We start from the raw sequence: 26,713 nt of genomic DNA on the forward strand, positions 1-26,713 counted from the left end.
AGGAGCTTCCAGGCTGCAGAATTCATTTGGGGGCTAGAGGCTGGCCCTTGAGAAATGCCTGAAAGTTGGGCTAAAGTAACAGAGGTGTTTAAAAAGAATTGTGTCAGAGTTGATGGAGGTTGCAGTCAGGGCTGTGATTTTAGTTCTTTGTGTTCAGATAGATGTTTGTTAAGTATCCAAGGTTTCACGGACATACGCACGACAGATTGGGTAACACGTGCCAGAGAGCTGTTATATCCTAATAAGGAAACTGATGTTTATTAGGGGCCTCCTCTATGCCAGGGCCTGTTCTGGGCACTCCCTCCCACCCTGTGAAGTAGCTGTGAGTCGCTGTTGCAAGAGAAGGAAACTGAGCCACAGAGAAGGAAGGCGCAGCTGGCCTAAGGTTACCTAAGGTTACCATGGTAACCTTAATGATAGAGTCAGAATTTGGACTCAGGTCTGTCTGAACTTCAAGCTCTCATTCTTCCATTTCACCAAAATCCACTCCAGGTTTGGAATCTCCTCTGTGTGGCCAATCTTTGTGCTTTGGGAATGATTTTGATTTGTGGGGTGGGGTGGAGAAGGGAACACCTGAAATCTTATTTGGAGCCAACTCTGATAAATTTAGCAGTGCTAATATTAATCACGGATCATACTGGGGCTACTTGTTGGTGTTTTGATAGAAACTAGAGACAATTATACAATAGAGATGTTTTGTTGATGGAGTCCGTAAACTAAACTGGCCTTGAAAGCTGTTGCCAAAACATCTGAGTGGTTCCAGGAAAAGTTCAGCCTCCCAGGGACACATGTTTGAAGGGAGCCACACCCTTTTAGGTATTTAATTTTGTTGCAAAACAATTACAACGAACATTGCCCCCACCCCCCATTGTCTTTGCTTTATAACCATACTTGGAAGGTGAGTGGTTCCCCAAACGTGTCCAGAGGCCTCCTCAATGCCCTGGAGGGAGCTGGAGCGTGGAGCCCAGGGTGAGCGAGACCCCCTCCAGCCCTGGAGGTGCTGGTCTGCCTCTGGCGCCCACGCGGCTACCCCTCCTTCACTCCCTCTGGCCCTTCCTCTGGCTTTCTTCCCACCCCTGCCAGGGCCTTCTCTCCACTCTTGGTTGGGCTCACCCTTCCACCTCTCTCAGATCTCCATCTAGGGCTCCCCGACCCCACCCTGGCCTGGACTGGCCGGCCCCCCTACCCTGTTCTTCCCTCTTGCCCATTGTCACGGTATCTGATCGTATATTCTCCGGGTAGTGTTTCCCTGCCCTAAGCTTCATGGCTGAGGCAGGGAGAGACGTCTCTATTTGTCCAACACATCAACACCCAGTCTCTGGCACAGTGTAAATGCTCAATTAAGTATTTGTTGAATGGGGACTTCCCTGGCGATCCAGTGGTTAGGACTCCGAGCTTCCACTGCAAGGGTCATGGGTTCGATCCCAGTTGGGGAGCTAAGATCCCGCATGCCACATGGCATGGCCAAAAAAAAAAAAAAGTATTTGTTGAATAAATAAATAAGTGAACACATAGGCAAATAAACCCACATCTATCCATTTATTCCTTCAGCCACCATTTCCTGGGGGTTCTTTTGTGCCGAGCCTTGTGCCGCTAGATCCCAAGAGAAGGATGTAATTCACCTGCCTGGGGGGCCTCAGGGAGTCTTTGGGAGGAGGAGTGGGACAGCGTCTCCTGAGGGTTAGGAGAAGCCAAGGAGGAAGTTATGGCTTGGGTTGGGGGGGTCACTCCTGGGGGCCATGGATGCTGGCCTGGTCTGAGTCCCCATGGCCATCTGAGGCAGGAGCAGGGCTGTGTCCCCACCTTGTCTCCCTCCCTTCTGTCCTTTCACCCTTCCACAAAAAGACACAGTGGCCTTCGGTGTGGACCAGGCCCTGGGGTCCCAGAGGTGACTCCGGCACGAGTGCCGGGGCCTGCCTAGAGTGCCCGCCCACCCCGAGGGGGCCTGGAATACCTCGGAAGCAGGAGCTTAGTGGTGGGTGAGACCCGGCTTCCATTGCCAGGTCTGGTGAGGTGACTTGTACAGCACCCAGGGCTGTATAAGGAAGAAGACGTTGAGCTGCAAGGTGGGCACGTCCTCTCTGGAGGGTGCAGGTGTGGCCCTGGGATGCTCCGGGAAGTGCAGGCCTGCGTGGCAGCGCAGGTGTTCTGCAGACAAGAACCAAGAAGCCAGTAGGTCCCTCTAGGGTCCTGGGATTTGCTCTGATCCTCCAGGCCCATTTAGCCACCTCTCTGTTGTGCCCGGGGTGAGGGCTTTGGCTCCAGGAATAGGGTGTGTGCTGTTACAGATGTGGCCTTGGGGTGGGGGGCAGGCTGGAGCTTCGGTGCGGTGCGGGGCGGCTCCTTGGATGCTGCTTCTGGGCAGGCCCCAGGGGTTGGTCCACGGGCCACGGCTGGGTGAGGCTGAGGGCCGGGCTGTGCTGCTGTAGCAGGTTGGCCGGGCCGCAGGCAGGCGGTGGCGCTTCTCGCTGGGTGTGGAGTTGGGATGGGAGGGGCTGTTTGTCGTCCGTGGGGTGCGGGGAAGCCGCTAGAGATCCCTTTGGTTGCCTTTGCTGTCCCTGGGTGGGTGGAGACAGCTGCCACCCACCCAGGACTGGGAGTGGCTGTCAGCCACGGGGTGGGGCGTCACAGATGCGGAGGGGGTGAAAGTGGCTGGCATCTCTTACACCTTCTGGGACCGATGAGTCCCTGGCACCCCAGACAGTCCTAGAGCAAACGAAGGCCGAGTCCCGGCAAGCATGGAGCCCCAGGGGCTGAGGGCAGGCACTTGACCCTGATTCCACACAGAGGGCACTGGTGAGGGCTTGGTGGCAGCGGACAGGTCACAGAGTCTGACCCTAGATATTCAGCAGTGAGCGCCCGACCCCCACCCCTGACACTGTCCAGCTCACGTTGCCCGCCGGTCTCTGCAGGTCTCTGGTTTCCCTCTTCTCCTCTTCCTCGCCCTGGCGCTCCACCTCCATCGCCCTCTTCTTTTTTCCTTGCCTTGGTCTTCATCCATGTCTGGCCTCTTCCTCCCACCCTGATTGCCTCCTTTTCCTCTGAGCCTGGATCTGTTTGCAGTCTTGCGTGCAGGATGTATATGGGTCCACGTCTAGCTTTCTGTCTCCAGAGAGAGCCATGGGGAGATGTGGACCTGCCGCGGGTGGGGAGAGGGGGCGAGGAAGAGAGAAGGAAAAAAGGCACTTGAAGGAAAAGCAAGAAAGGAGGTGCCCCACCTCCTTTGTCCTGTCCAACTCCAGGACAGCTTCTGAGGCCCCTGCACGGCCATCGGCCCTCCTCCTCTTGGGGCGCGAGGGGACAGGAGGGCCAGAGGGGTCATCTGAGAAAGGGGGGGTCCAGGAATACGCCAGAGAGGAGTAGAGTGGGAGAGAGAGACTCGGGGAGACCCAGAGTGCATCCCACGACATCGAAATGCCTGGAGGGAAGGAGCAACGGAGACAGCAAAAAAGTCTGCCGGGAAGCAGAGTCAGAGATAGAAAGAAAGCAGAGAGCGTGTGAGCGTGAGAGCGTGAGGGCCAGTGTGCTGCTGAGGCCACCAGGCTTGGGGGAGGGGGCAATAAGAAAGATGGGGCTGAGGGCAGCCGGGGAAGGTGTGCAAGGCTGTGGGCCAGGAGGGACTCGCTCCATGCCTGCTCTCTGGGGTCCCCACCCCCCGACCAGCCTGCTGTGCCTGGCAGAGTGTAAGGAACGGCCGAGGCCCTTGGTGTGTGTGTCCCTGCATGTGGCGGGGGGAGGCGGTGACAGGGAGTGGGCAGGAGGGATGTACTGCTCCCGCCCGCCCTTGCGATCCTGAGCCCACTCTGCTCTGTCCGCTCCTGCGCGGTTCCATCCCTGGGTGTTCGGTTCTGTTTTGCTCTGGCTCACGGGAGCCCAGAGGGCCGTGGGGAGCGCTTGGGCACCCCTGACTTCTGGCCTGGGGGAGGGGGGAAGCCGTGTGTGTGTGCGTGTGCATGTGCGTGTGTATGTGTGTGTGTGTGTGTGTGAGAGAGAGAGAGAGAGAGAAGGCGCGCTCGAGGTCACTCTGGACTTGGTCTCCCTTCAGCCCCGCTCCAGCTTTGCTGTCTGTCTCTCCTGCATTATCAACTTCCCTCCACCTCTAGCTGCCCGTCTCTCTGGGCCCCTCTCACCAGCTGTCTCTCACTTTCTCTGTCTCCTCTGCCTGTCCCTCTCTGTCTTTTATCTCTCTGTCTCTCAACCTCATCTCGTTCTCTCACTGTCTTTCTGTTCCTCTGTGTATCGCTCCCATTCTCTTTCTCTCTCTCTCTCTCTCTCTCTCTCCCCCTCTGTTTTCTAGCTCTCCCTGTCTCTGGCCCCGTCCTCTCTTTATCTGCACCTCTTCTCCGTGCAGCTCCAGCCCTGGGTTTTCGGTTCTGCTGCGTTCTGGCACTCTCTGTTTCTCTCTCTCCGGTCTCTGTTTCTGTGTGTCTCTCCATCGGGTCCTCCCGTTTGCCCTTCCTCTGCTCTTTTTCTCTGCCTTTGCCTCCTGTGTCTGTGTCTATGTCTCTTCTAGTCTCTTTCATCTTCTGTCTCTCCCCGTCTGTTCTCTCACATTCTCTGTGTGTCTCTCTTGTCCCTTGTCTCTGCGGGTCTCTGGCTGTCCATCCCTGCCTGTGTGTGTGTGTGTCTCTCGCTCCCCCCTCCCTTCCCCCCTTTTTTTTTTTCTGTTTCTAACACCCACACTCACAGCCTACCTCAGGAGTAATTGCTTTTGTCTGGGTTGGACTGGACTTGTGGTGGGGGGAGGGTGGGGGGAGCTGGTGGTGCTGGGGGGGTTGGGAGGGACGGAGGTCGCTTGGTGGAGTTGAGGTGGCCTCCTCCAGAGCAGGGGTGCTGAGGAGCAGAGGTCCGGCCGCCCAAGGTGGTTGGGGAAGGGGGCCCTGGGCCCAACCTGGCAGGGGTCTGGGGCCTCTGGCAGGGAAGGAAGAAAGGCAGACAGGCCCTCACGTTCGGATTTGGAGACGAGGTAGTGATAAAACGGGCTAGCCAGCATCGCAGTGGCAGTCTCGGCCTTGAACCCTCCCCCATTCAGATACACTCCCAAACCCCGAAACACCATCATATGCACCAAGTCACCATGACACACACGGGGACACAGCCAGAGCCTCCGACCCACTCATGGAAACACACTCGGGCATCGGCACACAGGGACGCCTGAAGTCACACAGATGCGTGGAGCGCACACGGGATCTCTGACACTCTCGAAAAGAAAGAGCCTCCAATACACCAGAGACAAACACACCTACAGCCACCCACCGACACAGGCACAGCATCCATACACATGGACGCATGGGGACTTGTGTCATGGTTCCCAGACACTCACAGAACCATCCATGCTCAGTACACGTGGATGGGGGCTCGCGCACACACACGACAGATTTCCTGGAACACAGGAACACGCAGCCGCCACACTGCCTGGGCACTGGGGGTCACTGAGATGCCCCCGGGGACACACCCACACCTCCTCGAGGGACAGGCAGATCCGCACACACACATTTAGACATTTGGGGACACCCAGGTACAGGAGACACTCATGGAAGGACACACACACACAGAGCCCCCGAGTCCCCTGGGACACACCCACAGACTCCTGGTCACACAGAGGTGACTCAGTAGCTGAGACACTCGGGGACACACAGTCCCGGAGTCCCACGCAGAGCTGAAGGACTCAAAGACACGGCCACCCAGGCACACCGGGGACACACACACACCCTACACATATGGCAACTCAGACACCACAGCCCTCCCCTGGAATCTCCTGTCCGATGCCTCACAAGCCCTCCCCGCCACACACACACACACACACACACACACACACACACACACACACACACACACAGTGCAGTCCAGGCCCTGGGGCGAGGCCAACGTGGAGCTGCCCACAGAGACCGAAGGAGGGGGAAGCCAGGGCTCTGTGGGTGGGCAACAGGCTGCCTGGGGGTTGCCCCACTGTTTTTGGCATCCACTCACCCAAGCTTAATCCAGCACCCCCCAGGCCTTCCCCCAACCCCATGGGCTCAGGACAATGTCTCCCCAGCCCCCAGGTACCCCCTGCCCACCTCCCAGAGGTCCATCCTTCTCATACCTTCAAAGGGCCCCATCTCCCTGAGCTGCTTCCAACTGAGGGGATGCCTGCTTCCTCCCAGGGCGTCTGTCCCTCAGTTTCTCCCAGCCCTTTTACCTGCCAGCGTGACCCCCGTCCCCATCTGCTTCCCTCCCCACTCTCATACTCACCCCCTCTCCTGGCTGTTCAACCTCTCAGCCTCCCTAAGCTCTCCTGCTGTAGGGGGGTGGTGCTGGGGGGCCCTGGCCCCTCAGAGGCATGGGTAAGGGGTACACGGGGGTGGGGGGTGGGGCCTGGGTGCGGCTCCGGGAAAGGGAAGCGAGGCAAGCGGGGGAGAGAGAGAGAGAGACAGAGGCAGGCAGGCAGCCAGCCGGCTTTATATCCCTGCCGTATTGATCTACCATGTCACAGACCCGGTCGATAGCCAGCCCAGAAAGAGAGGGGGAGAAGGGAGGGGAGGTTTGGGGGAGGGCAGTGGGACCCCCTATAGTCCTTGGCCCATCTGGGGCCCCCTTGGCAGGCTATGGGGGCCTGTTCCAGCCGGCCCCCCCCCCAAGAAGAGGCCCGTTGTATCCTCCTCCTCTTCCTCTTGGCTGTGGCCCTCTCCCTGAGAGCCACCTTGGCAGAAGAATTTAAGTACAGAAGATGTGCACGTTTCTTTCTCTCTCTAGAGGCTCTTCATCTCTCCCGTGGGCACGGGGAGTGGGGGGCTCCCAGCTGTTCACTGCCTCAGCTCCCCTTGGCCCTCAGTCGGGCTGGGCAGGTGGGAGGCCCAGAGGCAGTGTCCGGTTAGGTCAAGGACGGACGGGAGTGCACATCTCCCTTCTTTGCTGTGTGACCTTGGGCAAGCCAGAGAACCTCTCTGAACGCCCTCTTCCAAAGCCATCGCTAGCGCTGGAGGGCTCTGTCCACGTTGGGTTGTTCTGCCCTTTTTGACTTGACGTTCCACCTCGAAACTGCACCAGGCCAATGCTAGAGACAGACCACATTTAGAATTTCTTTCTCCTGATCCGCCCACCCCAGCGGCCTGGGGCCTCTCCCTCTCCTCAGCCTCCTCTGCCCTCTCTGAAGAACATTCTACCGCCTGCCTACCCCCCACCCCACCGCAGCCATCTAGGGCTCCCCTGACTGGGCAGGAAGGGAGGGGTGTCTCCCTAGGCAGGAAGGGGAAACGAAGGCGAGGCTCCGGGACAGTGCTGAGAACCCTGGGGCTGTGCCTCCATCCTGGATCCAGCCCTGCCTCTGTCTCCTCTCTGGGCCTCAGTTTCCCCCCACCCCCAAGCTCCAACCCTCCCCAAGCTCTGAGGTTCCGTATGGCTCTGGGATCCACGGGGATTGGTACGGAGGGGAGGCAGGGCCATCCGGAGGGTGAGACCAAGGCCAGAGGGGTGTCTGCTGCCCCTCCCTCGGCCAGGACTGCCTGGGTCCCAGGTGCGTCCCCCCCAGCATCCAACTCCCCAGGGCTCGGGCTCTTTGTCTGTCCAGATCCTCCTCCCCTCCCAGCCCAGCCTCCGAGAGAGGTTGAGGAATCACCTTAGCCTTGACCCGAGGGGGAGGGCAGAGGAGGGGCAGGCAGGCCCCAGCCCCGCCTCCTGCCCACGGCCAGCCCCACAACCTCTTTCCTCCCTGCTTCCCCCAGTACCAGGCCGCCCCCCACCCCCCAGTGTCAGGCCGCTGCTCCCTTTGTTAGGAAGGGGGAGGGGAAAGAGCTGAGCTGAGGGGACTGTGGCCTGACCCTCGACCTCTCCCCTTCCCTCCTCCCATCTGGGTCCCCAGGGGCTCAGAGCCCCCTTGACGGACAGTTCTGACCATCAGCCAAATGGCTCTGGGAGTGCGCGGGGGACCAGGTAGGGGGGAGGGGAGGAAGGCCTAGCCAGGGCCCTGAGCCCACCAGAGGGGGATGTCATTTCATGGGTGGGCGAAGGCCCTTAGGATGAGGGGCAGGGGAAGATAGGTACCCATATCTTGGGGGGAGCCTGATTGGACGGGGGCGGGGGGGGGGGATGTGGAAGCAAAGTGAGGCTTAGCCCGGAGCCAGCAGCTCTGGACGCCCTATGGGTAGGGGCCCGGCCTCGGCAGAGGCCTCCACCCTACCCACACCCGGCCTGCGGCGTTGGGAGTGCAGCGAGTTTTTTAAAAAATTAAAAGAAAAAAAAAATATAACAGGAGCAGGAGAAGCTGGGGGAAAAAATATATAAGAAAAAATATAATAAGAACTAAGCGGTGGCTGCAGGAGAGAGAAAGGGCAGGAGGCAAGGAGGGGGGCGCAGGGGGGAGGGCGGCTTGGGCCCTGGTCGCTGCGGAGGCCCGGCCGCCGGCCTCTGCGCTGAGCCCTCCGCGTCCCCCCTGCCGGCCCCCTCCAGCCCCGATCGATCCAGTTTCTTGGCAATAAAGCATTTTTATTGTCAGCTGCCCTGAATGCCAAATGTGAGCCTGGTCCTGCTCCCCCCCTCAACCCGCGTCTTCACCACCCCTCCCCCAGCCCTCCTCCACCCCCTCTCCTGCCGGGCCCCCCCCCACCACAGAATCAGCATCGTCCATCACCACGACCCCCTCCTCTTCCTCCTGGCCCACGTCAGCCACAGTCCTGTACATCCTCGATAATCCACCAAGCCCCCTCCCTAGCTAGGCCGCTGGGCACCCTTCCCTAACCCCAAACCCCCAGGGGAGCAGAGAGGTGGTCTCTGGATGAGTGGTCTGGGGGGCGCAGGGATGGACAGCAGGGTATCAGGGTGGGCAGGCAGGGAGAGGACGACCACAGGTTGAGGGAGGCGTGGGCAGAAGGCAGGGGGGCAGAAGGCAGGGGGCGAGAACAGGTGGGGGAGGACCCGGGGCGCCCCGTCGTGGTTCTCCAGGGTCTGCCCCACCCCTTGCACACGGAACTTGGGCCCCTGCCTCGGTGAGGCAGCTGGGGGCCGGGGAAAGAGATAGGCTGGGGCTGGACACCCCTCCCACATACCCGCCTCAGCCCCTTCAGGTCTGGGGACCGCGCCACACACCCCGCAGGAGTGCGGGTGTGAGGGCCAGATGAGAGGGTGTCAGGGAAGCAATTTACAGAAGGTCCTGGCGGCCCCACCCCGCCTGCCCTTCCTCCTCCCACTTTCTGTTCTCTCTTTTTCTCTTTGTCTCTCTTTCCACTTTACCCGTCTCTGTTTCTCTTTCTTTGCATCTTTCTGTCTCTGTCTCTCCCTGTGTGACTCTCCTGTATTGCTGCCTCTCCCTCCAGGGATTTAAGCATCTCCACATCCGTCTCTGTTCTACCTGCATAGTCCTGGTCATTCCTCCCCTGCACCCCTCTTTCTCTACTCGGCTGCATGCTTTTCCCTCGAACTTTCTTGTCCTGACTGTTCCCCCACGTGCCCCTCTCATTTCAGTCTCTTTTGGGTTACCTCCCCTCCCACAGCTGGGGAAATAAACAGAGGCCCAGGTCCTGGGAGGGGCAGCAGAAGACACAGAGAACAGAGCTCAGCGACTCTTCTCTCTTTCTCTTGGGAGCGCCAGTGTCAGGAGGAGCGCGGCCGGGTCTACACCTGCAGAGGTGCAACTGGAGAACTGGGGCTGGGTCCTGTCTGTCTGCCGCAGACTTGCTTTGTGTCTCTGCTCCAGTCACGTGCCTGCTCTGAACCTCGGTTTGCCCCTGAAAAGTGCGCTGCTCAGAGGGCATTTTTGGCCCCTCCTGTGGAAAACCTGTGCCTTGAAGGCCCAGAGTTCTCTGGGGAGGGAGTGGGAGACAGGATCCTTCCGCCGGGGAGCGTGGTCACCCCTCCAGCCGGGTGCCCCTACGAAGGCATCTCAAGGCTGCAAGCCTACCCTCTCCCCTTCTCCTGGCGGCTGGGGAAGGTGAAGCTGGAGAGAGCCTAGGATGCCAAGCTTTTCCCTCTCTGTCTGGGTAGGGGAGTGGCCCCACCAGAGTGGTGCTTTAGGGAGCAGCGCAGGGCATGGACTCAAGACCCCAGGGCCACCTCCACTGTCAGCTCTGGAAGGCAGGGGCTTCTTCACTTGTCCCCAACTCAGTGTCTGCCACGTGGATGGGGTTCAGGAGATACATGTGGAACCAGTGAAGAAGTGAGGAAGGACCCGGGCAATATACAGGCTGGAGAGGAGACAGAGAGAGAGAGAGAGAGAGAGAGAGGGAGGGAGAAGGCTGGGAGATGGGGCAGAGCTGGGGACAGGGGTGCAGCGATGGGGCAGAGCGGGTGGCGGGGGAAAGAGCAGAGGGAGTCAGACACCTGTGGGTTGAATCCATGGGAAGTTGGGGGACACTGCGGAGGAGGAGGGTTCTGAGATGACCCCAGGTCTCCTTGCCAAGCTGCCACCCTTCACCGAGGACTCAGTGACCCACCCGTCAACGAATCCCTGCATTCGCGCTGCACCCGCATCCCCCCACCCCTCGGGCCTCGCAGCGACCCCTTTGCCAAGGGGGTTAAAGAGCTCTGTGTTGGATCCCTCTGGCACATAGGAAGAGGCAGTTTGGTTTAAAAGGTGATGTATGTACACATGTACCTACTCACATGTCACGTGCTTGCTTACGCCTAAAACAGTTCTCACTTTTCACCTTTATGAATTATTTGGTATTATCTTCAGATTATAGTTTTCCAACTAACAGAAGAGAGAAGGGTCCCTGTGGGCTGTGTAGGGAAGGCCGGGCCCTGCTGAGCTGGATCCGGCCTGGGCCCTGGGATGGAGACGAGGTTAGCAGGTGACTGAGGTGTAAGGGATTCCGACCAAGGCCTAGGAAACCTGGAAGGAAGTAAGGGGTCTGGTAGAGTCGAGAGGGGAAGGAGATCAGGAGACCCCTCCACAGCTTCCCTCTTCCCTCCTCAACAGCCAGGCGCAGACTTGGGAGTCCCTTTCTGTCTGGTTCCAGATGCCCCTCCTTTGAGAGGTCCTTTCTGATGACTCTCTCTCCACTGACTTCTCATCTTCTCCCTGATCTGCCCCAAACCTTTGCTCATGCTGTTCCCTCACATGGAAGATTAACAAGGTAACAGCTGCTCATGGACCGCTCACTGCATGCTAAGCACTCGACCTTTGGGCTCTTGCCGAATCCCCTGGCCACCCTAGGTGGTAGGCATGATCATTATTCCCATTTTGCAGATGGGGACACTGAGGCTCGGGGAAGGGGAGTGGCTCACCCAAGATCACCAGCCAGTGACTGGCAGAGCCAGGACTGCCATTCAGGCCCTCTTCATTGGTCCAACCCACAAATGTTTGTCAAGAACCCACTGAGAGAACTTCCCTGGTGGTCCAGTGGTTAGGACTCCGTGCTTCCACTACGGGGGCACGGGTTCGATCCCTGGTTGGGGAACTAAGATCCCGCATGCCACTCAGCATGAAAAAAAAAAAAAAAAACACTGCAAGGGGTCAAGTTTTGTTGGAGGTGCATGGGAAACGTGACTGCCTCGCTGTGAGGGGTTCAAATCCCAGCTCTGCCACGGACTTGCTGTGACACTGTGGGAAGGTGGTTTCTCCTCTCTGAACTTTGATTTCCTCCTCTGGGTCAGTGCCACCATCTCATAGGAGACAGTGAACAAGGAGATGTAAAATGTCTGGCAGATAAAGTTACTTGACAAATGGCCATGCCCTCCTCTCTTGTTCTTCTCTGATTCTGGCCCATCCTCGAGGTTCCAGCTCTTGCGAGCTTTTATATTTGAAGAGCATTTTCCCCAAAGCACCGTCAATATTCATCGTCTCTTGGGATCCTCACCACTACCTGTAAGGAAGGCATTATTATCTTTTTTTTCTTTAATATTTATTTATTTACTTATTTGGTTGCACTGGGTGTTAGTTGCAGCAGGCGGGCTCCTTAGTTGTGGCACATGGGCTCCTTAGTTGTGGCATGCGAACTCTTAGTTGCAGCATGCATGTGGGATCTAGGTCCCTGACCAGGGATCGAACCCAGGCCCCCTGCACTGGGAGCGCAGAGTCTTATCTACTGCACCACCAGGGAAGTCCTGAGGCATTATTATCTTGATTTGACAGAAATGGAAACTGAGGCTCAGAAGACTCAAGTCCTCTGCCTCGGGTCCTTGTCCCCATCCATTTGTCTGAGCACTTGCTGTGTGCCAGGCCCTGTATTGGGCACTGGAGATAAAGAAGTGAACAAAACTGGCACAGCTGATGTCCACGGAGCCGACAAACTAAGAGGGGATGCAGATCTTTAAGTGTAAATATCGATTAAATGCAAAATCAGAAATTGCGATCAAGTCCCCTAAAGGAGAGACAAGAATAGGGAGCCAACACAGAGAGGGAAAGACATTTAAGCTGAGCCTTGAAAGATGAGTAGGATTTAACCAGGCAGGGAGCATTCGAGGCAGAGGGACCGGCACATGCAAAGGGCCTGGGGTAGGAAAGAACTTGGTTTGAGGAGGCGGCGAAGCTTAGAGCAAGGTAGGTGAAGGGGAGAGTGGTGGGGGGAAGAGAGGAGAGCTGTCAGCAGAGGCCAGATCACACAGGACTCTGTAGGCTGGATTAAGCGGTTTGTTTTTGTTTTTTGTTTCTTTGGCCACCGCGTGGCTTGCGGGATCCTAGTTCCTTGACCAGGGATTGAACCCGAGCCCTCGGCAGTGAAAGCGCAGAGTCCTAACCACTGGACTGCCAGGGAGTTCCTGGACTAAGGGGTTTGGGTTTTATTCCCCAAAGCAGGGAGGCCCCTGAAAAGTCTGAAGCAAGGGAGCGACACAGCCTGATTAAGTTTCAGAAAGACCCTCTCTGGGTGTGGGGAGCAGACGAGACTATCAGGGTCAGGCGTGGAAGCACAGAGACCTGCAGGGAGAAGGCCGCTGATGTCCCTGGGGCCAGAGACGGTGGTGGCCTGGGGAGTGGAGGAATCGGGGAGAACCTTTGGAATTGTGCCAATATCAAGGCCCAGAGAAGTGGGGTTGCCAATCCAAGGTCACGCAGCTGGTCAGGCAGAGCGAGGGTCTGACCCTGCACACACCTGGGATTTCCCCTCACCGGACAGGTGCTGCTTTGCCTCTGGGAGGCAGAGCCCTGGGTTCTATCTATTTGGTGTTCTCCACACAAACCTCAAAGTGCCTGGTGCTCTTGGCGCTGAGGAGAAGTCCATTGTCAGAAAGAGGTCCTGCGTGAAGGTAAGGGAGAGGCCTTTCCTGGAGAGGCTCCACGAAGGAGGTAAGCAGGGAGTGAGCGGGTCTGAAGGTATGTGAGCTTGGAGAAGGGACCAGGGCCCCAGGGAACACCGTTGAGTGTGCAGCCCAGACTTGCTGTGACTCAAGGTGGGCCAGCAATGTGAAAGCTTTTAGGGCATATTGGCAGGAGGCCATCATGGGTCAGGGGTGGGAGGCACATGAATGTCTCAGGCTGCAAGCCCAGGTCCAAGTCCAGTGTTTCCTGCTGAGCCAAAGGGAAGAGGCCCACAGGGGTCTGGGGTTGAAATGGAGTCCACTTGCCTGGATGCTAATCCTGGTTCCGTCTGTGGGGTCCCAGGCAAATGATTCAACCTTGCAGAGCATCAGTTCTTTCATCTGTAAAATGGGCATGGTGACAATCGTTCTCTTGTCGAGTGTGGAGGACATTCAGTGAAAAGATGCATGCAAAGTGTTTCTAACCGTAGTTCAGGGTTTCTCCTTTAACTGTCTAAAGCAGAATTCTAGATTCCCTGTCCCTGAGCTCTTCCAGGAGCTTGTCGCCGTCTCAGTAAATGGTTATCACACCAAAAACCTACCCTTCTGCCGAGAGCCCTCACTTTCCTTAAAGTGTCCAGAGCTCAGAGTTTGCTTCCATGATGGCAGGGACTATGTCTCATATGGTCTGAGTCAACCTGATTCCGTCAAGTTAAATTCCTCTGAATAAATGTTTGTGGAACAGGGCCCTTTGCGGATGTTGCCCAGAGACCGCACAATTCCGGAAGAGGCACAGAGAGGTTGAGTGGCTTGCTTGAAGTCACATAGCAAGGACTCAGCAGGCTCCACAGAGGCTGAGGGAGGCCAGGCCACTTCTCATTTGTGAGCCCAGTATGCTAAGAATGAAAGAAGGCTGAAATGGAGTTACAGGCTGGGCTCTAAGCAACGACGACAACAAAATGCCACATTGACTGATATTTACAAAGTCATTGCAGGATTTATTAAAACAAAATTCAGAGCGTCCTACAGGTGATATGGTCTGGCAGTGGCACCCAACTGTAAAATCAAAAATGCACATCTCATTTAATGAGGCCCTTCACGAATATAATACCTGGGCCACATGACACCCCTGCCACCGCCACCCCCGCATGCCTCACTGAGCCCTGCGGCTGGGACCTAACCACCTGTTATGTGACTTCAAAGTTGACACCTTTTCCATCATCCTCAGTTGCTTTTGCAGAGAGGCAGGCGGCCCAGGACCGCTCGAATTTTCGAGGGGATGCATACGATCGGTGTAACACAGGCAGTGTGCCTGGTAGTAAGGAGAGCTGGGCTCTGGAATCGACCTGCTGGCTCTGACCCACCTCAGGGCACTCCTCTGAAAAGCGGGGAGATGATAACAGCACCTGCTTAATTGGATCGTTGGGAAGATGCCAAGACATGATGCACGGAACACGTGGCTACACAGAGCAGGTGCCTGCTAGCTGCTCTGATAACTTATGATAATCGTGGGACCATCAAGGAGCCGGGGAGTGGGGGAGGAGGAGTGCATAGAGGTTTGAGAATCCTCAAGGGCGTGGCCAAGGCTGATTTGCCTGGTGTCCCCATGTCTTGGCACAGGGTCTGGCACAGCGGGCCATCTGTGCAGGTGTAGGATCGAATCGTCTTGAAGAGGCTTTGGCCAGGCTGAGCAGGGGGTGGGAGCACCGGGGAGGACAGGGGAGCTTAGCGGAGGGCCTGGCCTTTGATTTCTTCTCCACCTGCTTGTGAGGCCAGGCGGGCGCTCCCGTGATCTTCCTTTTGCATGGTGCCCCTTAACTTCTCCTTTAGCAAACGGATCCTCCTAGGTGTCGGGTACGGGGGACACAGCGGTGCACACGTCAGACACGAATCAGTGTGACTATTGTCACAGTTCTAATCTGAATGTCGAGTGGTGGCTTCACATGAACACATTATTAAAAATAAATAAAATAAATAAGCAAATAAATAATGGAAGAGGGCTCTGCCCAGGCCAGTGATGGGAGTATGCCGGGAACCAGGGATTATGATGAATGCAATTTTGTGCACCTGTGGCCCTTTTAAAAAGGAGGATAAAACCGAACAGGACAGACATGCTCCCTGTCCTCCCAGCATGAACATTCCAGTGGGAGAAGACGGATGATAAACAAGCACATTAACACATGGAAACTCGAATGTTAGTGACAAGTGCTGGAAGAAACTTCTACCTGGTAAAGGATGAAGAGTGATGAGGAGGGGAAACACTATGTGAGGTGGGATGATCACAAAAGACTTCTGTGTGGAGAGGACGTGTCAATGGGCTCCTGGAATAAGTGAGGGCACGCACCACGGGCATATCTGGGGAAAGATGGCACCAGGCCAGCGGGGAGAGCAAGAGTGAAGGTCCTGAGTCACAGCAGAGCTAGGGCTTGGGCTGCAGGAGCAGAAAGCCAGCCTGGAGGAAGCGAGGGGGTGGTGACGAGTGTTGGGAGGTGACATATTAGAGGCGGGCAGTGGCCGATTAGGATAAGGCGTCTTGAAGCTGTCTTTTTTAAAAAATATTTATTTATTTATTATTTATTTATTTATGGCTGTGTTGGGTCTTTGTTGCTGCACGCGGACTTTCTCTAGTTGCGGCGAGCGGGGGCTACTCTTCGTCGCGGTGCACGGGCTTCTCCTTGCGGTGGCTTCTCTTGTTGCAGAGCACGGGCTCTAGGCGCGCGGGCTTCAGTAGTTGTGGCACGTGGGCTCAGTAGTTGTGGCTCACGGGCTTAGTAGTTATGGCGCACGGGCTTCGTTGCTCCGCGGCATTTGAAGCTGTCCTATTTGGCTGGTCTCCCTGAGGCTTCCCAGGCTTTGGCCGTTAGTACCCTGGACAGCGGCCTCGGCCCCTCAGAGCTCTTGCAACCGGGGCGCACCCTACCGAACAAGGCCTTTTCCTAACATCGGCTTCTGGGCGTGAATGGGGGGGTGGGGAGCAGATGATACTGCAACACGTGCGAATTGGCCTCTGCCTGCAGGAAGCACAGTTGTAAAGGAAAGAGTCATAAATGTACATTTTAATCAGTCTTTATCAAGTGAACATCTGTGCGATCACAACCTACGTCTGTATAAAGAAGGCAGCCAGAGCCCAGGAACCCCCCCCACCCCTGTGACCCTTTTCAAACCTGCCCCATCCCTCCCTCCCTGCTGGAGGTAACCTCTGTCCTCGCTTTGGGGGATAATCATTCCTTTTCTTTGCAGTTAGCTACCTGTAACTCACTTAATATATTCTAATTTTAATTAAAAACTGAATACAGGGAACTTCCCTGGTGGCGCAGTGGTGAAGAATCCGCCTGCCAATGCAGGGGACACGGGTTCGATCCCTGGTCTGGGAAGATCCCACATGACGCGGAGCAACTAAGCCCATGCATCACAACTACTGAGCCTGTGTTCTAGAGCCCGCCAGCCACAACTACTGAAGGTCACGCGCTCTAGGGCCTGCGTGCTGCAACTACTGAAGCCTGCGTGCCTAGAGCCCATGCTCCGTGACAAGAGAAGCCACTGCAATGAGAAGCCCGCGCACTGCAACGAAGGGTAGCCCCCGCTGTCCACAACTAGAGAAAGCCCGTGTGCAGCAACGAAGACCCAACGCAGACAAAACAAACAAACAAACAAACAAAACTGAATACAATCTCATTCTGAAAACCAAAAGCATAACAGAAAATGTTAAAATCCCATTGGAGTCCCTTCTGCTTTCCCAGTCCTGGTCCCCTCACCAAAGGTAGCTGTCATTAATTAGTTACCCTCCGGACCTTTTCCTCTGCATTTGTCAATACCTGCCCACCCATAGAAAATACATAGTGGTTTTGGTATGTGTTTTACATAAATGATATTAAGTTGTATAAATCATTCTACAACTTGCCTTTTCATTCAGCAGTGTCTTGGAGAACTTTCCATGTCCTTTATCCATAAATCAGTTCCATTATCTTTCATGATCACATCCTATTCCTGAGTATGACTATGCTACAATTTATTTAGCCACCGTCCTATTGGTGGCATCTGATTTTCTCTACCTCAAACCTTGATGTGATAAACACTTTGTGAACTTCTTGAACTCCTTGTGCATGGTGGTCAGTACTATATTTAAGATTAATGACAGTAAGGTTCTACAGTATAGCACAGGGAACTATTTTTTTAAAAAGATTAATGAAGTTCCTATCAGCCCATGTTACTGCCCCCATTTCACAGATGAGGAGCATGAGGCTCAGAGAGGTGAAGTCACTTGCCCAGGGTCACACAGCAAGTGAATGGAGGAACCAGTTTCCAAACTCTCAGATGTTTGACTCCCAGATCAGTGCTTATATACACCTATACAGATATCGCTGTCTGTGGGGCAGATGTCCTCATTCAACTGGGCCTATATGCAGACCAGTGCTGGGCTCCACTCCACAAAAATGAATCAAACACCACCTTGCCCTCCAGCCCTGCCCTGTGGGGGCAGCCTCACTGGGAAGGAATTTCAATGCAGTATGATTAGTGCTAAGCCCAGAATGCTGCCTGAGCTGTGGGAAGACTGAGGCCATTCCTGTTAATTGGGCCTCCGGTGGAGCCAGAAAAGGCTTCCAGAGAGGGGAGATTTGAGCAGAGGCAGTAGCGGTGAGTACAGTAGAGGTGACAAACACAAGAAGCATGGAGGATGGGCACGTAGGGGAACCCAAGTTGTTGAACAGAGGAAGAAGGTGAGCTCTGGGGGCAATATGCCTGTGGAGGTCGGCAGAGGCCCACATCTACTTGAGCTTGGAAAGCCAGCCTTGGATTTCATTCTGTGGGCTCTGGGAGCCTGGAAGGATCTGTTCATTCAACAAATAGGATTTGGAAATTCCCTGGCTGTCCAGTGGTTAGGGCTTTGCGCTTCCACTGCAGGGGGCCTGGGTTCAATCCCTGGTCGGGGAACTGAGATCCTGCACGCTGCGCAGCCAAAAATAAATAAATAAATACAAATTAAAAAAAAAAACCACACACAAATAGTATTCAAGCACCTAGTCTGTGCCAGGCATTATTTCAGAAGGGAATACCACAGGAAACAAGACAAAAAAGGACTGCTTTCAGAGGGCTTACAGTTCAGAGGGGGAGACAGACAGTAAAGCAAGTCGACGGTAGCTGAGTTCCAGAGAGAGCTACGAAGAAAGTAAAACCGGCTGTTGGCGTGGAGAGTGGCTAAGGGAGGGCCTCTCAGAGGACGCAGCCTTTGAACTAAGTCCTGAAGGATCAGAGGAAAGGGATGAGATAGGGAACAGTGTTCTAGGGGAGGAGTCAGCAAGGTCAAGGGCCCCAAGATGGGGACAGACTTGGCCTTCTCCAGTGTGGCTGGCGCATTGTGCTCTCGTAGGGAGAGGTGACGTCCTGCAGGGGCCTGGAGGCCATGGTGAGGGGGCTGGGCTTTCCTGGAGGCTGCAGGGAAGTTACTGGAGGGCTTCTGGACCACGGTGAGGGCTCTTGAATTTCAGCCTTTGGACAGCTCCTTGCGCTGGGAGGACAGAAGTGGCCGTGAGCCTGCAGAGGCGGTGCTGGGTGAGTGGGAGATCTGGGCTGGAGTCTGGGGGTGGGTGGCGGCTCGTGCGCTGAGGGTCAGAGCCTCATCAGGGAAGGCCCAGGGCCAGCCACCTTCTTCTTTGGCTTCTTCGGATGCCCTGGCGGGCTTGTGGTGATGAGGCCGAGGACCCTGTTCTCCGACAACCTGCAGTCACACCAGTCCCCGGTGGATCTCCCTTACACAGACTTTTTCTGCTCAAAATCCTTCCCCCTACAACATCAAATCCAGCCTCAAGTCGGATGTATGGCACCCTGCCTGGATCTTTCTCATCCAAGCTTGAGCCCTCCCAATCTTCCTATGGCAGGAAGGGCCCTTCTATGTCTTGGGCTTCACCCTTGACTAGAGTTTTTCGGATGTTTACTGAGCCAGTGATGGAACCTCAGAAAATTTTCATCAACTCCAGTCTTCCCCTTGGACCGTGAGCTCTTTGAGGGCAGGTGTGTGTCAGATCGAGCTCATCTCTAGGTCCTCAGCCCCCAGCCCACGGCTTGGCAATAAGGGACACGTAGGAAATGTTTGAATTGAAAGAAATAGGGAAGGGTTGGCCCACCTTCAGCCAGGAACTGATGGATCGGGGGTCCAACACATGGCTGAATACCAAGAACAGGCTCTAAGGGCTGTGGGAGTTGGGCTGTGGGCTGCGAGGAGATCCCGGTGTTCCCGGGTGAGCAGGGAGTGGCTGCCGGCTGTCCACTGGAGGATGCGGAGCGTTCAAAGATCTAAGGAGACCCGTGGCAGAGTGCAGAAAGAGCAAGCTGTGGGGAGGACAGGGCGGGGTTTGAATCCTGACTGCACCACTCACGTGGGGCAAGTGACTTCACCTCCTTGAGCTCTAATTTGTCAGTAGAAGGGGAATAATAACAGACCGTACTTCCTCAGATTGTCGTGAGGATTAGATATAACGTATTGGCCCAACTAGCACAGACTAGATAGCGACGCTGCTGCTTTTGATGATGATGGTGACGATGGAGAAGAAGAAACATTTTAAGTCCCTGGATGCTGGGTGCTCCTAAGCAGAACATGGGGTGGTCATAGCTTGGTCTTGACTTAGGGCCACTGGAGAAGCAGTTCCGAGGGCAGGGCTGAGGACGAAGCAGGGGTGTAAACAGGAAATGAAGGCTCGAGCCCAGAAGTCAGGAAGAGGTAGAAAAGCAGTGCCAGGGCAGGCCAGGCTGGGTTTGATTCCATAGTATCGGAGGCCTGTTGGAGGATTGCATGGCCCTGCTGTAGGACCAACCAGATATATTTTCGTCTGTGTGTCTGTCTGCCACCCCTCATCCTGCTTTCCTATGTGTTTGGGTCCCTAAGCCAGCCTTCCCCAACCCTCCTGCTCCCCAGAGACTGCCCTCGCCTGAGCTCTGCTGAAGGCCGAATGCTGAGATGCAAAGGGAGGTTGATGTCCATGAATTTTAGGCTCAAGTTCATCTTCTGGCCCAGTTGTCGACTCACAGGCAACCCAGTCTCCTTACCTCCTGCCAAGCTGGGGGTCTGAGGGGCCTGTCTGAGCTCCCACATGCTACAGCCCTACGGATGAGGTAGCACTTTGGGGAAACACTGCTCGTGTCCCCACGCAGAGTGGGGATGCAGCTGGGGGCTGAGTGGAGAGGTCGCCAGACACCGCCGGATGCAGAAAGAGGCTGGGGAACCAAGCCACAGAGAGGGTCCCCAGGGGCGGCCGAGAGGAAGAGGCCATGGCTGGGGGCCCTGAGGGGTGAAGAATCCCACTCTGCTGTCCCCGGTGGGCTGGCTGCTTCCCCCCCCCCACAACTCCCCGCCGGGCCCCCAGGGGACCTCGCTCTAATAATGTATTTGATCGACTCGCTGGCCGCGTACAAGCGATTATTGTCTTGTCGGGAGTCAAACGTATCGATCCGGTGAGAAATATGAGCGGAGCAATGGGGCCCGTGTGTCAGTTACCAGCCCCGCTGGCCCTGGGGAGCCCCCTACGTCTCCTTTAATTACCGCTCAGCCCTGAGCCCAGCCTGGCCTCCCCTGTGCCGCCTCCCTCCCAGGTTCCCTGCACCCCCAGTGGCCCCCGCTGCTCCCCAGCTCCCAGGCCCTACCTGCCTTGCTCAGCATGGCCTGAGGCTTCTTCTCCAGGTGAGAGGCCGCCATCTCTCCTGCCCAGGCCTCCCCGTTCCTGGCTGCCAGGCCCTACCCACCCGGTGTGCCCCAAACTCTGCCCCTCTGTCCTCTCTTGGGCAGGTGGAAGTCTCAGGCCCATTCTTCTTCAAGATGCCCTGACTCCAGCTCAGGGACTCAGTTCTGGTCTGCCAGAGGCGATAATAGTGGAGCCAGCCTGGGAGGCAAGAGGGGTGGGGTGATTTCACCCCACGGGGAAGCGTGTAAGGCTTTCGCCAGCTCTGCCACTCAGCTGCAGACCTGGGAGGACAGCACCGGAAATGGGTGGTGCTTCTCTCCCTGCTTTGGGTTTTGTCCCAAAGCTCGCTCCTGACATGGATAATGTTGGCTATGTCTAGGGTGGAGCATGGGGGTGTTTTGGTGGGGTTTTGCTCCCCCCACACCCCGCTATAATGTCCTTATTACCCTCATTTCCAAGTCCCCCAAAACATAAATCCTAAATCAAAACAGAGCTTACAATGCAACTTCAAGACAAGGCCCTAGTACCACTACCACCAGACTGCTTCCAAGGAGACCCTCCTGTATAAAAACCATGCATCTGAGAGCGAGAGAGAGAGTGGGAAAGAGGTGGACCAGGAGGCAGGAGGTCTGAGTTGGAGCCCAGCTGATGCTGTATGGCCTGGATCTCCTCAGTGAAATGGCCTTTACAATATGGAATCCTGTGGAGTGTAGCTATAGGGGGAACTGCCCCCTCTGTGTGCAGATGTGAGGACCGCGGTCATTCCCGTGGAGTGGGTCTGCCTGCCTGGGCGTGTCTGGGTGCACAGGGCCCGGGTACAGGCAGAAAGGCACTCACGAAGGTCTGCCTGTGTGTTATATCGTGCGTGAGTGTGCGTGGGTGTGAATGTGGGCACACATGGCCAGGAGGTATGCCTGGGTACACTTGGGTAGATGTGTCCTTGTGCCCGTGTGTCCGCGTGACGGAGCACAGGAGGGGGATCTGTACGCGGGAGTGTTGGTAAGGAGCCTTGGTGTCGAGGCCTGTGCGCAGAGGAGTGTTCCCGTGTGTCTGGATGTGCACACGTGTGTGTCAAGTGCTGGGGTCCATGTGTAGAAATACTTGAGCGTGTGTATGAGAGTCCAGGCGTCCGTGTGCGCGAGCGTGGTTTGGGGGTCCCTCAGCGTGGGGCGCAGCGAGTCCTGAAGGGCCCGCAGCGGGCAGGTGGGTTGTTTGGAGGCTCCAGGCGGCCCTGCGGCCTCGGACCGGGCGCGGGGAGGAGGAAGAGGGCAGCGGGCTCGGCCGCGCCTTTGTCTGCGCCGCCGTGGGCCGGGAGTCCGGCGCCTTTGTGTGACCCTCGCAGGTGTGCACGCGGGGGCGGGGAAGGGGACTGGGAGAAGCGGGAGGGGCTCCCTCCTCCGCAGCCGGCCCCGCCCTCTGGCCCATTGGCTGGGCGCTGCCGCCCTCTGGCGGGCGCGGAGGGAACAGCTGGTCCGGGAGCGCCGCCGCGCGAAGCGCCAGCCAGCAGCCCCGGGACCGCGTACTTCCCTCCGCCCCAGCCACCTACGGCGCCCGCGTTTCTCCCCTGGCAAACTTCTTGCTGCTCCAGGGCAAGGCCCGGACCTGCCGCCGGTCCTACCACTGTCCACGGGTACCGATTCTCCCAGTGGTGGCCCCGGACGTCTCACCTGCGGGCAGATGCACGGCTGGGTTCCCGACTCCCCACAGCCTGCGGAAACCAATGGCGAACACCTCCTGCTGCCCTGCTTCTTGGCTTCAGCGTTTCTTGGCTCTGGGCCCTTGGGGAGGCCACCTCACTTCTCTGGTCCTCAGTGTTTTTGTCTGTAAAATGGGGCAAAGAGTGAGCGCCTCCAGAGATGATGCCTGTTAAATGCGAGGTGCAGGGGGCCTAGCATTGGGAAAGCCCCCCTCCCCCCACCCAAAACTCCTAGCCAGTGTTTCAGTGGTGTTGTTATGGATCCACCTTCTCTCCCAGACCCACATGCCCTGTTCCAGATGTGTTGGCAAGGTGGAGGCGGCACAAGGGCTAGGGGCATCTTCTGGGGGCACAGCCGTAGGAGTCAGCTCTTCCAGCCTGCTTGCACTCTACGCCACTACCCGCACTTCCCCAACACACACACATGATTTGGGGTCCGCTGCCTGCTGGGGTGGGCCTTCGGGCATGGGTATTTTCCCTTCCGAAGGGGGCGGGCCCTGTGGTTTCCTCCCTGAGTGACTTCCGGCGGAGAGGGCTTGGCCCCCAGAGAGGGCGGGGAGATGACACAGTCGTCCCCCCAGCCCTGCGGGGCAGGCAGCATGGTTCACTCCAGCATGGGGGCTCCAGGTAAGGGGCCCGAGCACACTGGCAGCACCGTGGGGCTCGTCCTGCCGGCTGGTTGCCGGCCCGCCCTGCCCTTCCTCTTCAGCTGGCTCCTTTGCCCTTTGACTCTGTACCGCAGCAGCTGCCCCCTCTTCCCATCCTGGGTTCCCACCTCCAGCTCCTCTTTCCCCTCCCCTTTCACATCAGCACGGGGTGGGGGGGGCGCCGGGGGGCTTCCGACCTCTTCTCCCCTTCTCTGCTGCCCTGTTCTGAGGGGTCTGGGGGAGGAGGATGGAGCCAGGTGTTGGTAGCAAGCTCCTACACAGAGGGCCGGTGGGTGGGCGACATGAGTGATCCTGGGGAGGGGACTGCACAGGGGCTGGAAGGCTGAGTTGCTGGACCTTTGAGTGTGTGCGTCTGTGTCTGTGCGTGTGCGCGGTAGTTCCGAGTCTTCTGTGTGCGACTGTCAGGTGTCCCGTGTGTGAGGGGCTCTTGTGCGTGACATTGTGTGGGTAGCCTTGGCAATGCTCTCTTGGTTCACTTCCTCACTTCGTTCGCCTGAGATGTCCCCTCCTCGGGGTGGCCTTCCCTGCCTGCCCCATCTAAACTGGCAACCAATCCCGCCATTCTGAGTCCCTTCGCCCTGCTTTATCTTTTCTTCATGACACTTATCACTGCCTGAAAATTTATTACATGTTTGTGTGCTCATGAACTGCCTCATCCACCAAATGTCAGTCGACTGCGTGAACATCATGCGCCAGGCACCGTACAAAGCGATTTGTATTTGTTGGCTCATTTGACATAATGTGTCCATCTCTGTGTAATGATAGTTATCTCTCCGCAGTGCTGATGGGAGAGTTAAGTGAGGTAATACGGTAAATGCTTAACACGGGGCCTGGAACTCGGCAAGCGTCCATACTTCAAGGTTGTTTTGTTTGTGGCCCTCTAGGTCTGACTATGGGGTTGTGTGGGAATGTGTCCCATTTGTGGGTGTCTGCGGGGATGATTGGTTTGGTGCGTGTCCGTGTGCATCCGTGTATGCGGGCATCCCTGTGATCTGTCATCGACATGTATTTATTGAGCAGTTCTGTGCTGGATGTTGGAAATAGAGCTGAAAAAGGCAGCTCTTCAGGTGTGTCTTCCTGGAGTCCCCAGTCCAGGGAGGGAGACAGACCTGTCACCAGACAGGGAAGGAGGCACAGGCTGAGGGGTCACGGCTGGGACAGGGGAGGCACAGGGGACTGGGGGAGCCCAGGAGACTTGCCCAGTTCAGCTGATGAGGTGTCAGGGAGGGCTTCCTGGAAGAGGGCATGTCTGGTCTGAGATGTGAAGGATGAGTAGGTATGAGTAAGGCAAGGGAGGCAAGGAGGGGGATGAGATGGAAGGAAGGCCACTTGCCAGATGCTGTGTGATTATTTACTGAGGTGACCATGTACGCAGCTGTGGATGTGTGTGTGTGTGTGTGTGTGCGCGCGTGTGCATGTACAGTGTAGACACAGGGACCCAGGGCATCTGTACACGCGTGCTGTCTCTTCCCTGTCTGGGGTTGATTGGGGGCTTTGTACGTGTTGGGCGCTGGGTTAAACCCTTTACTTGGGATTTCTCACAGAATTGCCCTGCCTGTGAGGCCCGCCCTGGGTTCCCTGGCGTGGACATGAATTAATACATGTGTGACCTTGGGCAGATCACTGCTTGGTCTTGGGCTCTACATCTGTGACCTGAGTTCAGGGGTCCACCTTGGCCATCTCCCAGGAGGAGGTGACTCTGGGAGTGTGAGTACATGCATGTCTGTGTGTGTGTCTATCTGAGTTACCTGTGTGTGTCTGTGTGTGTGTGTGTGTATGCACATCTCTGTCTGTCTCTATGTCTGAGTGACTGTGTGTGTGTGTGTGTGTGTGTGCATGTGCATACACATCTGTGTCTGTCTGTATGTCTGAGTGACTCTGGGTGTGTGTGTGTGTGTGTGTGTGTGAGTGTGCGTGTACATCTTGTGTGTGTCTATCTGAGTGACCTGGGTGTCTGTGTGTGTATGCACATCTGTGTCTATCTGTGTGTCTGTGAGTGACTCTGGGGCGTGAGTGTGTACGTGTCTGGGGGTGACTCGGTGTGTGAGTGTGTGTAAGCGCAGGTGTGCCCACACACGTCTGGGTGTGTGTTTTGCATATCTGCCTGTGTCATTGTGTCTGGGCTTGTGTCTTCATCTGCAAACACTCCTGTCTGGGATCTGTGCACACCTGTCCCTGTGTGCGTTTGAGTGGTCTCCATCCGTGTCCGGGGCCCTGCCTGCCTGTGGCTGCAGCGTCTGTGGCAGCTTTTGTCAGCGCAGCTGTAGGGCCACCTCTCTTGTTGTGTCTGCTGCCTGTATCTCCATCCGTCCCTCCTGACACTCAGAAGTGTTCAATCCCTGGAGGCCGCCCAGGGACAGCTGCGGGGTATGGGGGTGTGAAATGCGACTCCTGGGGAGGCTGGGCTGGGCCAGTGGGCGAGCAGAGGTTCCCGGCAGGGCAGACCCTGCCCACAGGGGCTCCCAGGCCACAGCCTTGATTGAAGCAGGCTTTGTAGACAGGGGACCCAGGGGACAGGCCAAGCGGGGCCAGGAGGGGTGAGGGGCAGCCCTTGGGCCCTCTATATTTAGCCCCATTTTCGGTAAGTGCTAACGAGAAGCTGGCCCAAGTCTGCTAAAACCGGCTGGGGGAAATGCAGAGGAGAAGTGAAAGTCCGGGGAGGGAGGGGCGAGGAAGGGCGGAGGGGACCCAGTGTCCCAGGCCTGGGGCAGTCGGGCAAGTGAGTGTGAGCCCAGGGGCGTGGCCGCCCCTGGTGGGTCTGATCCAAGGATGGTGGGGTTTGAGGGGCCCGGTCGGGCTCTGCATTGCTTTTGCCTGCCTGTTCCTCTAAAAAGTGGCACGCTGCCTGCGATGGGAGAAGGGAGGGGTGACCCTAAGCAACCAACCAAACTTTCCTTGCGAATGAACTGAACGACGCTTTGAGGGGGGCCTTCTGAAGGCGCCAGGGGGGCTGGAGCAAATTAGCATCACCTGGAGGTGGGCTTAAAAGTTTCTGATGCCTAGGTCTCTGTCCCAATGAAATCAGAGTGTCAGGGGAGGGATTAGGCATCAGTATATCTCTAGAGTCAAAAGAGAGAGAGAGATTGAGAGAGAGAGAGAGAGAACCCTGCCTGGGCCAAGGCTGAGACAGCCTCCAGGATGATCAGCCTCCGCAGGCCCCTTGCCAGGCTCGCCATGCCCTCGAGAGTCCCCATTAAGACATCACTTAGCTGTGGGTCGTGGTGGAAATGGAGTTCCCTATTCATTGCTGGTGGGGATGATTTGATGAGACCCTTTTCTTGGGTTGGGCTCTGATGGAGGAGAAGGAGAGGGCAGCAAAAGAGGCCTGGGCGAAGGACAGCTCTGGCCACTTTGCCGTTGGCCCAGCTGAGCGCTGCAGGGGTGCACGGGCTGTGTGGGAGCTGGGGGTAGTGGGGGGCAGGATTAGTGAGAATAAGGGAAATAGAGTGGTGGAAATTTCCCCTCAAACCACTTTTTCCTCTGCAGCCAGTATCCCTGCAGAGGGGATGTTACCTTAAATGTTTAGG

The 26,713-nt window shown here is 56.7% G+C and overlaps 1 protein-coding gene across 9 annotated transcripts in view; it reads left to right on the forward strand.

The window, feature by feature from the left end:
* Positions 1-26,713, forward strand: part of POU2F2 (POU class 2 homeobox 2) — a gene marked incomplete at its 5' end in the record, with an annotated part of 78,956 nt that overhangs the window by 20,766 nt on the left and 31,477 nt on the right. For 8 of the 9 annotated variants that reach the window (XM_082370102.1, XM_082370105.1, XM_082370106.1 and 5 more), the window contains one exon: positions 23,079-23,145. The exons of the other annotated variant lie outside the window; for it this stretch is intronic. In XM_082370102.1, coding sequence (XP_082226228.1) covers positions 23,079-23,145 — 67 coding nt within the window. Of the gene's footprint in view, positions 1-23,078; positions 23,146-26,713 lie in introns of those variants that run through there. 9 annotated transcript variants of the gene reach the window in all.

Source organism: Balaenoptera borealis (genome assembly GCF_965194805.1).
Source record: "Balaenoptera borealis genome assembly, chromosome: 19".
Classification (NCBI taxonomy): domain Eukaryota; kingdom Metazoa; phylum Chordata; class Mammalia; order Artiodactyla; family Balaenopteridae; genus Balaenoptera; species Balaenoptera borealis.